We start from the raw sequence: 16,877 nt of genomic DNA on the forward strand, positions 1-16,877 counted from the left end.
CAGCGCGTGAGACTAAACATTGAACTTTTATTAAATGATCTTATTTCGTCTGGTCTCACGCAGAAGTAGGAGTTGGGTGGAAATATGATATGGTAGGAAAGGTAAAAATGGGTGATAGAATACAAAAAAAATACATAATTATACTTAAAAAGAACACTCAGTGGGAACTGGTAAGAAATCATTTCCCATCGTGTCAGCAACAATGCAATGTGATAATACTATTGGTCATATGGTTACTTAAAATGATACTAAAAATGTTTACTTAACAAGCAGGTAGGACCTTAATTTCCGCAGTACATGCATTTTTTTTAACTAAAATTATAAGAGCCGTTTTGAAGAAAAATGATTTTTTTTTGGTCCTAAGAAAAGTTCAATGTTTCCTCTAGGGAATTACCCAAAACCTTTTACTCCCGAGTAAAAATAGAAATTGAATTTTTAAAGAAAAAAATAAAAAAAAATTTTGACCGCCGCACCACAGCTGCACCACCGCCGCACCACGACTGCACCACGTCCGCACCATTTCGTTTTTTATGAAAAATTCACCGAACCATAATACATAATTTTGGAATATTGAAAAATAAAAAAAAATCTACCGACGAGAAGAAGATTCGAACCCGAGTATCCAGAGCACTTTCAATTGGAACTCCAACGCTTTAACCACTCGACCACCAAGTCATGTTTGTACGAACTGGCAATTTGTTACTTAAGTCAAAACAACTTTGAAGACGACTTAAACATTTGTTTAAGTAGGAGAAAAGTATTTTTTCATTCAAAATGAAATAGTGCGGACGTGGTGCAGTCGTGGTGCGGCGCCACAGAAATTTCTGATAATAGTGCGGACGTGGTGCATCGTAGGTGCGGCGGTCAAAAAGTGTTGCGGACGTGGTGCAGCGGTGGTGCGGCCGAGTTCCATTTTCACTCGGGCTCCCAAGTTTGAAGCCAAATGCTTCACTGGTTTGAGCTGTACCTTTAGAAAGAAAAGACAGACAGAACTGCGGGATCCACTTAGACATCTGATTTCATTATTTTTTCCAATATCTACTCTAGAGTACCTACTATCTGCAAAACTTCTTGCATGAATGAATGGTTATTGTTAATTTGGTTTATCTAATTGGAGTTCCTTAAACACGTTTCCCTACATTTCATCGAAACCTTTTTGCCAAAAAGAAACTAAAATGCAAAAAACGTCACCGATTCATAAGAAGAAGATCAAGAAAATAGAAGAAGATCATTAATTCTCAAACGCATTTAAAGTAGAAAAAAATCCTATAACATTAAATAATTTTATGAATTCTTTTGATTTTCGAATCAAACCATTAAAAATTAAACTATTTTTACCGAATTAAATACAGTAAAACCCGCTTAAGAGAAAAACCCGCTTATCTGAAACACTTTTTTTGTCCCCAAACTCCAAATATTGTATGTCACTTAACCGGGGTTTGTTTGAGTAAAAAACCCGCTTAAGTGAAGGAGAGATTGTGACATTTTACCATTTCTCTTAAGCGGGTTTTACTAGTTTATTTAGTTTGGCAAAAATATTTTGTCTTCGAGTACTGGTCAATAAATCAAAGTGGTCGAACAGAGTTATAGTACATACTTTTACAACACTACTTCTTTCGTTAAATGTTGTATGCCAGTTTAAGAGTAGTCAGTTAAATTTGCACCTGAGTATATATTTTTTAATTAGTTGGTATTTGCTTTTATACACAAATACCTACATAAAAAAAAAATAGCCAGAGCAAAAGCTGATATGTGTATGTTGTCTGTTGTATTATATCTCTTGTGTGCTGCTCCAAAGCAGTTCTACTAAATAACCACCGTGCTTTTGATTAGATTAATCGCACTGATCGATCGATCTTTTGCTTACTTAAGTCGAATGCATCTTTCACAATGCTGAAGAACTGGATGAAGTAGTACTCAATGTTTGTTCGCTCGTTGCTCCTCGTCAACCACCATCACCATCCAGCACCACCACTAGCACTCTCTAGCACCATCACCACCAACCACCTCTCGGCCACTAGCCGTAACCGTCTCTCCGCCACCAGCCCCCGTCCCGTTCGTCACCGTCGCTGCCGTGCACATAAAATTATTATTTATTTCACGAAATGGAAATTGGAATGTGAACATCTTAGCATCCTATTTAAATTCAATAAAAAGATAATTAAGTATTTCTGTAGATACTTTCTTGTGTTAGTATGTAGCTCTACACGTTTATGTATGAAAAAAAAAAATTAATCTTTTATATGAAGATGTGAAGAAACGCAGCTGGGTATATTGAATGAGATGAGAAGTAATAATTATTACCAAAAACAAAAACAAAAAAAAAAAAAATATTAAATAAATTCATAACGGAGTCGTATGGATTCAATTTTACGACGACAACGACTATAAGATAGTTGGTATGTCGAAATGTGCTTATCGAAGGACGTTTCTATTCTCAAATTAATTTGAATGTATTCGATATTTATTATTTTTTTTGTTATAAAATATTTTACTTTTTGAGAACCTGAGGTTAACTACTTTTATTTTAGTATTAAAACTTAATTAGATTCACTCATCTTTTAATTGAGTCAATATTGATAGTGCTTTCCTTACTTTTGATGTTCTTTTTCTTATTTGTTTTTTTTTTTTTTTTTACTTTTGTTGAAGCTTATCTTTTGTTTCGAGTTCAATTTGAGGACACAATTTAATGATTTGATGAATCACAAATTTAAAGAGCAAGACTGCGAGTTTGAGAACACTGACGTAGTTGGAAAATCTTTCGAAATGGGAATGTATCAATTTTTCAAAAACACTTCAGTTATATCTAGTGCGTTACAAACCAAAATGATATCAAATACATTATTATATTTTTATTATGCTGTCTGCATATTTAAAAATATGCTGATCCGCTGACTTAACCCATAATGCACTCTGAAAAAAGGTACCCGCCCGTTCAAGTTTGATAGTACACAGTAAGGTTTGATTGCCTATTGACAGAACTGTGTTTTCCTTTTCCTTTTAGGTGATTTCATGAGAATTATGATAATTTTCAATACCGCTTATGAAAATCCAGTTCAATAAAATGAATTAAACTTATCGGTTTTAAAAACTTCAATTCTAAGTAAGAGCCATTTTTAAATAACACTGGGCAAAAAGGGTTTTGTTTTATTTATGTTCGATATACTTTCCGAAGGTTTTTGGGGTGCTGAACTCGAATCCGAATTCTTGTTAAAAAAATCTGAGTAATTTTCTACTATTTTTCTAGCTTATAGTAGTTTTGTTTTAGACACAAAACGATATTTTTTGTACAGGTTTTGGGTGTGCAAAACTCTAATCCAAAATCAGAATTTTTCCATCGGCTTGCATTTTTGAGATATTCTTGTTATAAGATCTCAATAATCGATTTTTTGTTTCTATTTAAGCTACAGTGGTCTTTAACTTACAGTGATTTTGTTTCAGGAACAAAACAATCTATAAATTTAATCCGAAATCAAACACTTTCTATCAGCTTGCATTTTTGCATTTCCCTTTTCCCTTATGAAACATATCTCAATAATCGATTATTTCCTACTTTTTAAGCATTTCCCTAGTTCCTGTAATATCCAAACTAGAGCTGATTGCAAAAAAAAAACTGAGGGCAGATTTCAAATCAGCGATGCCAAATTAGTAAAAAACAGCTAAGAAACCTTGTAGAAAAAAAGGTCCAATTTTGTTTACCAGTGTAATCATTGAAATACTTGCCATTTGGAAACTACTCCATATATTCTTAAATTTATGGTTTGAAAATTTAGCTTTTGTATTGTATATTAAGCACGTTATAAGGTAAATAAGCAGGATAAAGTTAAAACAAATTCGTAGTTCAATTAAAAATAACTTGAAAATGCTTCAAATTATTGCACTCAAATTCTAAAATCTCTTAAACTAACTGTATGTCGTGAAGATGGCACTTTTGAGACGTCCGTCAGCTGCACTCACAACACAGAAATGCGTGAGATTTGTGGCCCTTTTTAAATATGTTAAAACAATAGAAACAAGCATACAAGACTCAGAAAAAGGATTAAAAAGAGTGTGTGTTGTGTACAATATTGTAGTTATAAATTCTCACTCACAGAAATTCACTTTTCACTAAGTAGGTACAACCAATTAACAAAAAACTGTTTTGCAATAATGAATACTAGATGGTGCTACTTGCTAATACCTTTGAAATTTAAAATTTTGTAAACGTAAACAAAGTATAACATAAAAAAAAAAATTAACATATATATTTTTGGCCAAGAAAAATTTACCTACGGGATAATAAAATGTATGTTAAAAATACTAATCCTGGTTCAAATTCGTATTGAAAACAGATTTAATTTATTTTTTTAATATTTTTAATCGTTGTTCTGCTATAAATCCAGCAGCAGTAGGAAAATAAATCCAGCAAAACAAAGATCATAAAATTTGTGTTATAAACGGTGTTAGTTACAGGACATTGTTTTATACTACATGGTGTCCCAAAAGCAATGGTCCAAACGGAATATTCTGAAAGACCAACTTAAGGGCGCTTAGAATTACTCAAGTTCATCCTTAGTACAGTTAAAATAGGCATTTAAAAAAAAAAATTGTTACACTCATGAAACTTGCAAAAAGTTTGCTTTTAGGATAAGAACCAAGTACATACAAAGTCTATAAAAAAAAGTTAGGTGGAAGGGTGTTTTTTCGCGGACAAGAGTGAGGGGGTGAAGGTAAAAAATGGACTGAAAAAAATTGTTTGTCGAATATCATCATATGTTTTCAAGGTATTTTTTGATTTTGAATCTAATGACACAAAAATAAAGTCAATACAATTGTTGCTCTAAGAAAAGTTATTGCTGATTAAAAACAAAGGTGCTTGTTTTTTTACTTCAACAAGTAAAATATATCCGAAACCCATGTGAAAAACATGCTACACTGATAAAATTCGGGATGAAGGTTTTATATAAACCAGCGACAAAGGATTCATGAAGTTCTTAAAATTATTTTTCGTGAAAGGGTGTTTTTTTGATGGGTTGTGTGAGGAAGGTATCATAACAGCTGACTTCCATTTTATTAATTTTTAAAACTTGGTGTAAATGTTTTGGTTGGTTTAAGAATTAAGAATCTATAAAGTGTAAAAAATTATCGTGTTTTTTTTAAGAAATTATGAAATTCGGGATTAGCAGAGCCGGTTTTAGGGGGGGGGGGGGGCAGCCTGGGCCGTCGCCCAGGGGCGCAAGAATTGAGGGGCGCCGCAGCCCGAATAGCACGGATGTGTTTTCATTTGGTAAATATAACTCCAGTAAAACAATCAAGTTATTGCCGAAGTATTTCAGGAACATTGTTTAATACCACATTGCAACCCAAATAGCCGCATTTCCCCAGTTTATTTGCAACAATTTTGTAGTAATTGAATTATATTGAGGTTGATCTTTGTTAAATTTTAGTTTTCGATATATTGTTTGAACAAACAAACTGTTTTTTCACTATTTTAGAAATGTATTCACAAGCAATTTTTAAGTTGCTGCTTAGTTTATATCACAGTACACATAATAAGGTAATATATTCCGAACGTTGTCAAAATTTGTTTGTCAAAAATGGGCACCAATCTGTCAGGTCGGCCTTTAATTTTTATATTTCAATCGCAGTAAACAGGAAATTTGTTTTTGTTTTAATTTATAAAATGTCATTTAAAAATATTATAAATTGAAAAATAACAAATTTTCTTCGTGTTTCATCGCGGAAAATGGTAAATAATTGTTTAAAAATTAGTGGTGTGCGTCGTTTATTGGTTTTTGTGCGTTTTTCGTCGGTATTTTAAACAATTAAGAATTCGGTAGCTGACATTGGTCGCCAAAGTGTCATGTTTTGACAATCTGGCGACCAATGTCAGTTCGGAATATATTACCTTTTTATGTGTACTGTGAGTTTATATAACTATTTGTAGTTGTTTCTTATACATAACTTTAATACTTTTGAAACTAAATAAACAACGAATACAAAATTATATTACTGTTTTCACAACAAAGTTTTAGCTTCTATTGCATTGAACTAAAATTACAATAACGTTTTCTTCCATTTCGATGTGTTGTTTATGAATTACAATAACATTTCTTAGATTTTCTATAATACGCATTGATTTTGGGTTGTTCCAAAATATTTTTTTATAACATATACTACAAAAGAAATATGTTTCTAAAAACATTAAAGAAGTTACAAAAAAGTAATCCAATTCAATTATTTTATGTCAAAGATGTTACGGAAAAAATCAAGTTGAATTGATTAAATAAATAAATATGAGTAAGTACCTAATACTTCGTTGGAAATCGGGGTTTTCATATTTGGGGGCCAAATTTCATCAACGAATATCATTTTTCTCAAAAATATAGATGTTTTAGCTCCGGAAAATTCATGGGCCATCCCGAAAACGGAAATCAGAGGAAAAGTTAAAAAATTGAAAAATATTCATATCAGAAATTCGGCATCAAAATTTCAAAAAAATGAGTGATTCACTTGCGCAAGTGCAATATTCATTAGTTTGGATTAAAACAATGTCTAAACAATGTATTAAATAAAGGAAAAATTGTTTTTTATATTTGTCATCTAAAACCATTTTTTTATGCAGGGTTGTAAAATCAAAAACAACATGGCTATTGTTTCGTATAACAGCATTAAAACTTAAATTTTAAAACTGTAACTTTCATACTGTTTGCGTCAATATTGAAACGTTGTTTCGACTTAATAATAATCGAATATTATAAAATAAATGATTTAAACTGTAGTTACAACATACAAACATTACTGAAATTTTAATAGTTTTTCTGGTTTTTGAAACAAAATATATTCGTTATTTCATCTAATGACTTGTTAAAAAATGCGATAATTTGTTTGGGTTATTATATCAAAGTTCTTATGTTTATACAAATATTTAAATAACATAGGTAATAGACTTCATATATTCACTACACATCATAAAACATAACATCAAGTTTTATAATTTCAGTCCACTATTGCCGTTGTGCTGAAATTCCTTTTTTACTGTCACCGAGATTTCCAAAAACGTAATTACTTGAACTTTTTTTTAGATCTCGATGAAGATGATATTTTGCCGGTAAGCTTTTTGAAAAGTTTTAAAGACATTCTTACATGCCAAAAAATGGACTTGTGTGCTGTCAGGGGGTCACATGGTTGTAAATTAAAAAAAAAAGAAGAACCAAGCCCCAAATTTCTACAAAAAACGTCGTTTTTTTGTTTCTAAACAATAAGACTCCTTAATATTCAACCAATTTAGTTTTTCTTTATTAACAATTAATTGTTTACAAGTTGTAAAAAAAGCTGACAAAAACTTTAAATTATAGAAGCAAAGAATCTGTAAAAATACAATTAACAATATAATAATAATATAATTTTGATATCATTAAATATCATTACCTTTCCAAAAGACAATACAAGGTGAAAGATGTGATGGTTTCTTATTAAAAGTAACCAAAAAATAATAATTTATGTGTACACATGAAGCACCCGCAACAATGAAATCACTTATACATATTCAAATCTATTAATTTTTTTTTTTTTTCAAAAATCATGAAATACATTTTAAAATCGTCAAAGGTTCTTGGCCTTTAAAGATCTCGACACATATTTCACTTTTATCCAAAAGACTTGAAAAAGTGAATTCTTATTCTTTTAAAGAGATATCAGATTATGTTTTTCGAACAAATTTTAATTATTCTTCAACGACAACGCAAGCATTCATAATCGTATCTAGATTTTCTAATGACTATTTTTCTTCAAAATATATGATGTATCTACATTCTTATAACCAGGGATAGGATGTTGTGGAATTTGCCTTTTTTTCTTGCTCAATCGTACGACATTATAGATTAAAAACAAACACGTTTCACATCCCCCTCGTTCCAAATATATGTATTTTATTTTGCCTTTTTTTTGCCTTTTCTTTCGTTATTGCCTTTTTTTGCCTTTTCTCTTGTTATTGCCTTTTTTTGCCTTTTCCTTTGTTTTTTATCTTTTTAGCGTCTTTAAAGAAATGCTTACACACAAAACACTCAAATATACAAACAAAAAGCTTAAGGCCATTTGCTGAATCGAAACTTAAATAATTTATGTTGAACATAAACTCTTATTCCCTACTTTTTCCTCTGCGTAAACTGTCACATAAGGGTTTGTGTAGAACTAAAATGCTTAAGTTTCGATTCAGAAAACGGGTCTAACTTACTCAGTACATTACTTACTCAATAGTTACCCCACACAAACAAAATTTAAGTGAAAAGATCTACCTATATGCAACTTGTTTGTCTGCTATTGCTACCATTTATTGTCTTCTACGTTCTATTGCGCGGCCGACACGTATCAGGGTTCTAAAGCTAACTTACTCAATTTACAATACTCCATTGAAGAAGTTCTCCAGATTCTGGACATATTCAAGAGAGATTTGGAAGCTGCGAAAGGGGCAGTCGCAAAAGATGTTTTTGAGAAGTACAGATCAATTTTTTGGTTAATAAGGGACTCGAAAGAGTTGAACAAATAAATTGCGTAATACATGGGAATGGGAACACAAATCAAGAGCTCCCGGCAAATGTTGAAGTGGGTTATGTCGAGTGCTTTAATTGGGGTCCATTCGTCTCAACAGATGTAGAGAGATATTTTAGCTCCTTTAAAGCACTCTTAAGGGACAATCGCAGGCGCTTGTTAACTGAAAATTTAAAAAAAACTCTTGATTGTTCAAAATTACTGCAATTAATTTTTATATTTCATGCTTTCTCTCAATAAATGCCTTTTTATGCCTTTTTGGGAGTTTTATTTTGCCTTTTTTTAAGTTTTTAGGTCCACAAGATCCTATCCCTGCTTATAACACTTTCATAATACCACCAGCGTTGCCACTTTGATGCAGTTGCAGTAGATCTACTGCATTTCTTTCAAAAAATAAATCAATGGCCACTTAATCAGATCTACTACATTTCTTCAAATCAAATTCCAAACGTTTTAAGGAAATAATAAACAAACTCTTTTGTAATAAATAGTATTGAAATGTAAAAAATCTAAAAAAAGCTGCAAAACACCAAGATAAACACTGTTAAAAGTGTTTTTTACCCAACAGATAGAGTCTGGATTTGTGAAAAAAAAAAATCTAAAAGTAAGTACAAATGCTTAATTTAAATTCTGTACATGAGTTTGGTTGTAATAATAAATGTATTCTGACTGTTAGTTCAACATACGGGTATTTTGCTTGTTAAATAAAAAATCTACTGCGAATTTTTTTAATCTACTGCATTTTTTGTATGGATCTACTGCGCAAATTTTGTTTGGAAGTGGCAACACTGAACACCAGTGATACAAAAACACTAACGAGAACAGTAAAATACAACAAAATTACTTTTTAAAAGCTTAACAAATGCAATAAAGTTTTTTATAGATTACATAAATGTTTCTACATTCCGTATTCTTAAAACATTAAGTAAACAGTATTATAACATCGTGATAATTGAATAAAAAACATCAATGTCATTGTAACTTTTTTGTAACTAAAGTTGGTTTCAACGCAAGTTTCACAGTTAGAATTACTATATTGCAAAAACATTTTCATGTTTAGCATCTCACATTAACTTGAAACGTCAAAGTGAAAGTCAGCATCATTCGGTTAGTTCATTCAAAAGAAGTTCAGTTTTCAAAAAGAAAAGATAAAAAAATATAAAAACATGCCCTACATAGTTTTGGAATGTAAAAAAAAAGGAACTCGGCAAGGCCGAGAATTTAGCTTTGCTCCAAGTGGTTGGGTAGACCAATTAAATGGGATCGTATTCTGGCCGAGATCGGGTATGCTTACCCAACGTCAGTACGAAGAAAACTCGGTGTACGAAGATAATTGGATCCCGCAGCCAATTATAAAAATAAAGCACAAGGATCTGTCATTTGATGAAGCCGACGAGCTGGCTGAGCATTATTTTAATAAAGCTTCAGAAACCGAAACGGATGAATCCGAATGGGAGAGAAATAAAATGTCCCGCTCAGAAAGAGCCAAAAAACGATTAGCACCCCAACTCACATCCTTGCCACGAAATAATCAATACTCCTTGTCAATACCGGTAAGTTTTTTCAATAAAAAATATCTTAGACGTTTAAATATAAAATTAAAATTTTTTTAGAACACGATTTTTGAGAGTCCGCCAACCAAAATCTCAAAAGTAGACGAGTTACCTGCTATAACTTACGAAAACATCGAAAACATCGATGCACCTGGTATGAATGCGGACGTACTCCAAAAGGGTGAGTTTCATGGGTATTCCATTATAAAGGAGGCGAATGGATCGACCGTATTGGTACCGCGGGAAACTTTTAACTCCAATATAGGAGACCAATATAGTGTCCAAAACATGGAGGAACATGAATCAACACCAGATGATCAACCTCATAACAACACAATGCAATACTTCTCAAATGATAATCTAAATCTGCTTTGTGATTCAGTAAATCAGATGCGCAATGAAATCGATGATCTGAAATGTGTTGTAAAAGGATTCGGTGATGTTCTTGTGCAAATTTTAACTCAAACTAGCAATGTAGACAAGTACATCACCGAATATCTAAACAAAAAAAACGTTGAATCCAATGAAATTATTGAGACTAAAGAACTATATGAAGAAGAAGATTTTACTGATCTTGAATCAAAACCAAAAATAAAAACAATGGAAGACCTTGAAGAATTTGAGAATCTTTTGCGAGATAAAACTTACCAACTTCGCTTCATTCGATTTCTCAAAACCAAATTTAAAATGAACTCCCATGAAAATGGGCAAACCTTTTTTACGATGGTGATCCGTCTTTTAACGGAGCCGGCTCTTTTCCTTCCATACTCTTGGATAGGATTAAATCGCAAAAACTCTCAAAATATGAGTTTCGAAGGGAAACATAAATTGTTCGTTGCATTCATGTTCAAACGGACGTTGAAAAAATGTTCGAAAATTTGCTTCGGTTCAAAAAAGTCAATAACGTTCGTGAAGTTCTACGCACAAAACCGTCCAAAAAACCATCATCCCGTAGCCGACCGTCGAAGACAATTAAAAACAAACCCGAATCAGAAGTGCATGAAAATCAGTACGAAGATGAGCATGAAAAAGAAAATGAATAAAATTATTTGATATAATTTTTCGTAATCAAAACTTTATTTTATAAACTTTAATTTATAAACTTTATTTTAAGAAATATTTTGTTTTTGTTCAAAAATAAATGCAAAACATAAAAAATAATTAACGTTTATTGTTTTTCTTCAATTGTATGGAGCAAAGGTATAAAAACAGATTTTTCTAAGTTATATTCAACTCTTACAAGCTTACAATAAATGTCCGATACGGAAACGAAAATAGGTGAATCCATAATGCAATCAGATTGGTAAATATTAAGTTCAGAAGAACGCATTGGATATTCAAAATAATCACTTATCTTTGATAACGGTGGACCATACAAGTAAAGATCCGGATTTTCTGCAAAAGTTTTTATAATGTACTTTACATATACTATTTGGAATGATTTATTTAAAATCCACCTATTTTCGTTTTTTTTACAATCTAATATGAACGTTGGTAACTGTACTTGGCTATATATTGTTGCTTTTTGTGCCAGGATAAATGATGCAAGTAAAGAATTACTGGTTTCAAAAGGTTCCATAGGATATTTTACTTGAGGTGTTTTTATTTTTGAAGACACCTTGTGAAGAACACCCGAACTTTGACGCTCAGATATTCTTCGGGCTACTTGGCTTAAAGGTGTTCTTCCAAGTCGCAGCAATCTTTTTATGTAATATAACTTTGATTCGAAGGCATAAGCAGAAAATGTGTCAAGTGGTCCAAATTTTCTTACGTCATTTACGATATGGCAAACATTATGCAAGTTACTGGAAAAATGATCTATTCCATATAATGCTTTAAAATTGATCAAAAAGTCTTTGAACATTAACTCCGCTACCTTATAACTTTCTTCGCATTGATCGTGCCTCATGCAGATAACAACTGCACAATAAAATAGCAAGAAATGTTGGCTAATTTTGGGGTCAACAAAAAATTTTTTTACCACAACAATACTCAGGTATAACATGAATGTTCTGTACTCGGTTCCCTTCCAGTGTGCCAAATCACTCAAACCCCGAACTGGTCTATCAAACTCCTTTGGCAACTTGCATCTCTCAAGGAAGGCTGAAACTTCGTTAGCTTGATGAATACTCCAACGCGCTTTGTGGTTATTCAAATTTCCACTTTTCCAACCATTTAAAAAACGTTTCGTGATCCCTGTATGGTAAGAAAAAAAAAAATACAAAATCAAGAAAATCAAATGTTTACTTAAAGAATATTCAGACAAATTCGAAAATGAAATTACATCATTACATAAATTCAATTTTTTGAGCAGTTTTTTTTTTTTTGAATAAATGAAACAAAAGGAATTACCTAGGTCTATTAAATGGAGACTATCTGCAACAGGAAAGTCTTTTATCATATCAATAGGCAGGTTCCTCAAAACAGTACTCAGCTTGCAATGGTCAGTATAAACTCCGGATCTAAATTTTTCATTGGTGCGCAGCTCAGCATTAATGTCGGTATAGATCATTGTTCTCGCAGTGTGGGAATACTTGCCTTTTGTTTCACACATTAAGCATCCAAAATAGCCATTACTACTTATTACGCCTGGAATCATATAAAAAAATACAATAAGTAAATATTATGTTTGCCCACACAGACTATTATCAAAAAGATATCCAAAAAGATTTTTAAAGTTTTTTATTTTATGTAAGCCAGTTTGGACAAGACGTAATTTGAGATAATTTCGCAAATTGTCTCATTTTGAATGTAAAATTAAATGAGTTCCTATAAAATTTCACATTCGAAATAAGAAATTTGCAAAAATTATCTTATTTGGGCTCCAGTCCATACAGGCTTCAATAATAAAAAAAACGTTTAAAATCTTATTGGATAAAATAAATATTCTTTGAAACATTTCGTGAAATGTCATTTAGAAAAATATTTGAAACTAACAAAATGAAAAACAAAAACTATGATAGATATGATTTGAATAAAAAAATGTTTTAAGTAGGTATCAATGTCAATAAAAGTATTCACTTTTTCAAATTCTATGCCAACTTTGACTTATATATTTTAAGTTTGAATTTTTTACCGAATATTTTACTTGGCCACTACTAGGTATATTATATCACGATTAAAAAACATAGAATACTTCAAAAAATATATTTACTCTAAAAAATCATCCCTTGACAATAGCAATTGGAATTCAATTTATTTTTATGTTCACATATTTGAGGATTTAAAAATGTCAAATGTTGTCAATAAAAAAAAATTAGGAAATAGCTAAATTAATGAAATACCTAATAATGTGCAAATCAGTGGCATATATGTATTTACCTATGTACATATTGTGAAGTTCGAGTAAATCGATAAACTATACTCAGAGTGGAATTCGTAGTTGTCAGATAAAAATGAAGTTGAGTGAATTCCATAAATTTCAACCAAAACATATCAAAAATATCAATCTTACCTTTTAAGTAGTGACGGGCTGGTGTATCGCATATAAAACTGCGAATCTGGGGTACAACTTTTTGTCCATTTATATGTATGCCATTTTTTTCATTGATGGACAAAAATTCATCAACAAAGGGTTTCATAAACCAATTAACATCCTTGGGTTTACCTAAAATTATGTTAATTTAAGTAAACATTATTTTTAATAAGAAGTTTTGTTCAAATCTTACCCTTTCCATAGTAGATTCCGACAACCATGGGCGCAATATCTATTTGTTTGTGAATACTCACAAGTATTGGCCAGAACTCAAACCTTGAACTCTTGAAAAGAGGTAATCCGTCGACGTTAATGTTTATTTTTACGGTTGTGTCTTCTTGCACGTTTGCTAAACAATTTGTGAGCGCATTTTCAAGGCCATAATGCCAATAGGATCCACCAAATCCATCTTCATTGATTTCGCATTTGTTCCTTGGTGTAGCCATCACCGTTCTTGAATCCTTTGGCAAGGCAAACTCTGGCACATTCTTGTTTAGCAATGCAAGAAGACCATTTAAAGCATTATGCTTTATACAAAATTGGCCACTCCACTCTCTTAGGTCTTCAATTATTGTTGACCTCTTTTCTTCTAAGTCTATTTCCGTATTCAACTCGGAAAAGTTGGATTCGTCCATTTCGGTGTTCCAATTTTGGTTTTGGTTATCACTTTCGGAACATTCTTGCAGTTCATTTTGGGTGTTTTTTTCAACATTTTCAGGCGCACTACTCACAAGAACACTGGTCACTTGAACCGATTCAGATGGTTTCATGGGTTTTCGTCGAGGAATTTCACGGAAATTATTCGAAACCATATTATTTATGAGTTCTCTTCTTTTTTTTCTTTCGTTTCCATTGGCTTTTATTTTTTTCCACCAATGTATATTTAACTTTGAATTTTTCTTTTCCATTTTAGCTTAATTTTTTAACTTTTTAATAGAAACTCAAACAAGGTTATCGCGATCTGTCATATATTATTAATGATGTTCTGGGTGTCATCTATATGGCGTTTCCGCCAAATGTCATTTGTGATGGAAACTATATTGTTGTGTTGTAGTTCAGTTAAATTAATAAAGAGAAATATTTGTCGTTTTGTGATTTATTTAAGTTTTAATTTTGTAATATTTAGGTGTACTGATTTAAAGTTACAGCAATGTTATTGTTCTGAAGCTAGAAACAGATATTTATGCTGCATTTGTTTCATAAAATTGTTTTGAAGTTTGAGGCGGTGTGCAAATTGCGTTAAAATTTTTTTGGTTAAATTTTGTCACTTGTGTGGTGCATAAAGTTGGTTAAAATTTATTCTGCTGTAGAGCAAGATAAAATTTTAACCAAGGTCAACATTTTAACCCAAATTTCAATGCAATTTGCATACGGCTTAAGTAAAGAAATAACATCGGTTAAAAAAAAATACAAGTTACAGAGATGTCATTATTCTGAAGCTGGAAACAAATGTTTGTTTGACAGCTGTTTCAAGCAACTATCGACTGACTGAAAGCACAAGAACACACAACACTACAAAAATATGTACACTGAATTGAAGTTACAGCGATGTTATTATTCTGCGGCTAGAAACTAATGTTCGTTTGACATTTGTATCAAAGACAAATAATGTGAACCCAGAAATAAAAATACAGTGAATTGTTTTTCTGAAGCTGAAAACTGATATATGTATATTTGACATTGTTAATACAAAAATATTTAAAACATTAAATAAAACAAATACATCTAAGAAAAATATATACATTCAAAGTTACAGAAATGATATTATTCTGAAGCTGGAAACAAACGTTTGTTTCTCATTTGTTTCAAAAAACCATCGAAAGGCCAAAATGAAACAAAATCCAAACTACAAAAAAATTATAACATTAAAGTTACATCAATGTTGTAGCGGCAAGTCGTTGGATTTAGATATTTGTACGTTGTAATTATGACACTCAACTGTTAAAAAAGTTAGTTCAAAAGTTATATCAACATTATAGTTTAAAAAGACGAACTTAAAACTCTAACGAAAGTAACTATAACATTTTTTTAAACTTGCAACTTACTGACTTTTGTGTAACCTTTTCACAACAAATCAATACTTAAATGAAACCAATATATATCATTTCGAATGAAAAAGTTATAAAAAGTGTCTTATGCACAAAAATACAACTAATTTATGACAGCATTTGTTTCAGATTACTTCTATATAATAGCAATACAACAGAAATCTTGTTGCAAATCGAATTTTGTGCTATTCGGGAGGCGCCCCGAACTTTTACAAAAGTTATATAAATAACGAAGTCTTTCCAATCGATGTTTTATTTTTTTTTTACATTCACAAAGGCGCCCCAATTTTTTTCTATTTTACATTTTCAACGGCGCTCGTATTGTTTGTCCTAAACTTTTTGAAGAATGAAGGCGCCCCCCAATTTTGGGTTAATTTATTTGGCTTCCGGAAGGACAATGGTGTCCAAAATCTTCGTTCATCTTTGAAGAACAAGGCACCCCAATTTCTTTTGAAAGACTAAAGCAATCCTAATATTCCTCCTACCAATTTAATTTTTGCAAAGGTGCCCCTATAATAATGAATAAGGAAAGAGAAGGGAGACGGACAGAATCCCGAAATTAAAAATCCAGAAAGCCCAAAATCCAGAAAACCCTAAATTCCGAAAACCCAAAAACACAAAATCCCGAAAACCCACAATCCCAAAATCCCGAAATCCCGAAAACCCAAAATCCAGAAATGCCAAAAATTGACAGCTTCTCCATTTTTCATAAAAACTACGTTTGTATGTGAGAATAAAAAAATAGGTCTGTTCGTTGTTCCCCCCTCCAGGGCACTCTAAGTCATTTCAATTAACTGTGAAAAAAATCAGAGTTTCTCGGGTTTTCATTTTACATCGAACACCTCAGAGCCTTAGTTTCATCAGCGAACATCGAACACAGAGGAAATAACTCTGGTTGAAAAAGGAGCTACAAAAAACGCTTGACAACGAATTCGGAGCGACCCAGAGTGCCCTAGAGCTCACAACGAACAAACCTTATACTTATAAAGGTATGTTGTTTTCGATTGGCCGTCCGGAAGCGCCTGTAATCATTAAGAAGCGTGCTGCAAGTTTTTTATTCTCCTAGTGAAGAAACAAAAACAAAATATTTGATTTTTCACCAATACAGATATTAAATTTTAGAATTGGGTGGAAGCGATTCAAAGTTTTTTATTGGATTTCAGAATGAGTGAATCAATGAGTGATTCCAATCGAAAACGACATTTAATGTACCTAGTTGAAAAAGTTTTTGAAAAAATATTGTTCAAATAAAACCAACTGTACCTAATCTTT

The 16,877-nt window shown here is 31.6% G+C and overlaps 1 protein-coding gene across 2 annotated transcripts in view; it reads right to left on the reverse strand.

Moving 5' to 3' along the window:
- The window catches only part of LOC129907801 (pancreatic triacylglycerol lipase), a 79,183-nt gene extending 63,996 nt beyond the window's left edge, over window positions 1–15,187 (reverse strand). The window contains exons 1-4 of one of the 2 annotated variants that reach the window (XM_055984185.1): window positions 13,751–15,182; window positions 13,537–13,689; window positions 12,435–12,671; window positions 11,164–12,278 (exon numbers count right to left, since the gene is read on the reverse strand). In XM_055984185.1, the coding sequence (XP_055840160.1) occupies window positions 11,251–12,278; window positions 12,435–12,671; window positions 13,537–13,689; window positions 13,751–14,465 (2,133 nt within the window). In that variant the 5' untranslated portion in view covers window positions 14,466–15,182 and the 3' untranslated portion in view covers window positions 11,164–11,250. Of the gene's footprint in view, window positions 1–11,163; window positions 12,279–12,434; window positions 12,672–13,536; window positions 13,690–13,750 lie in introns of those variants that run through there. The other variant, XM_055984186.1, reaches the window with a different exon arrangement.
- Window positions 15,188–16,877: the final 1,690 nt, after the last annotated feature.

The sequence above is a fragment of the Episyrphus balteatus genome, chromosome 1 (genome assembly GCF_945859705.1).
Source record: "Episyrphus balteatus chromosome 1, idEpiBalt1.1, whole genome shotgun sequence".
Taxonomy (NCBI): domain Eukaryota; kingdom Metazoa; phylum Arthropoda; class Insecta; order Diptera; family Syrphidae; genus Episyrphus; species Episyrphus balteatus.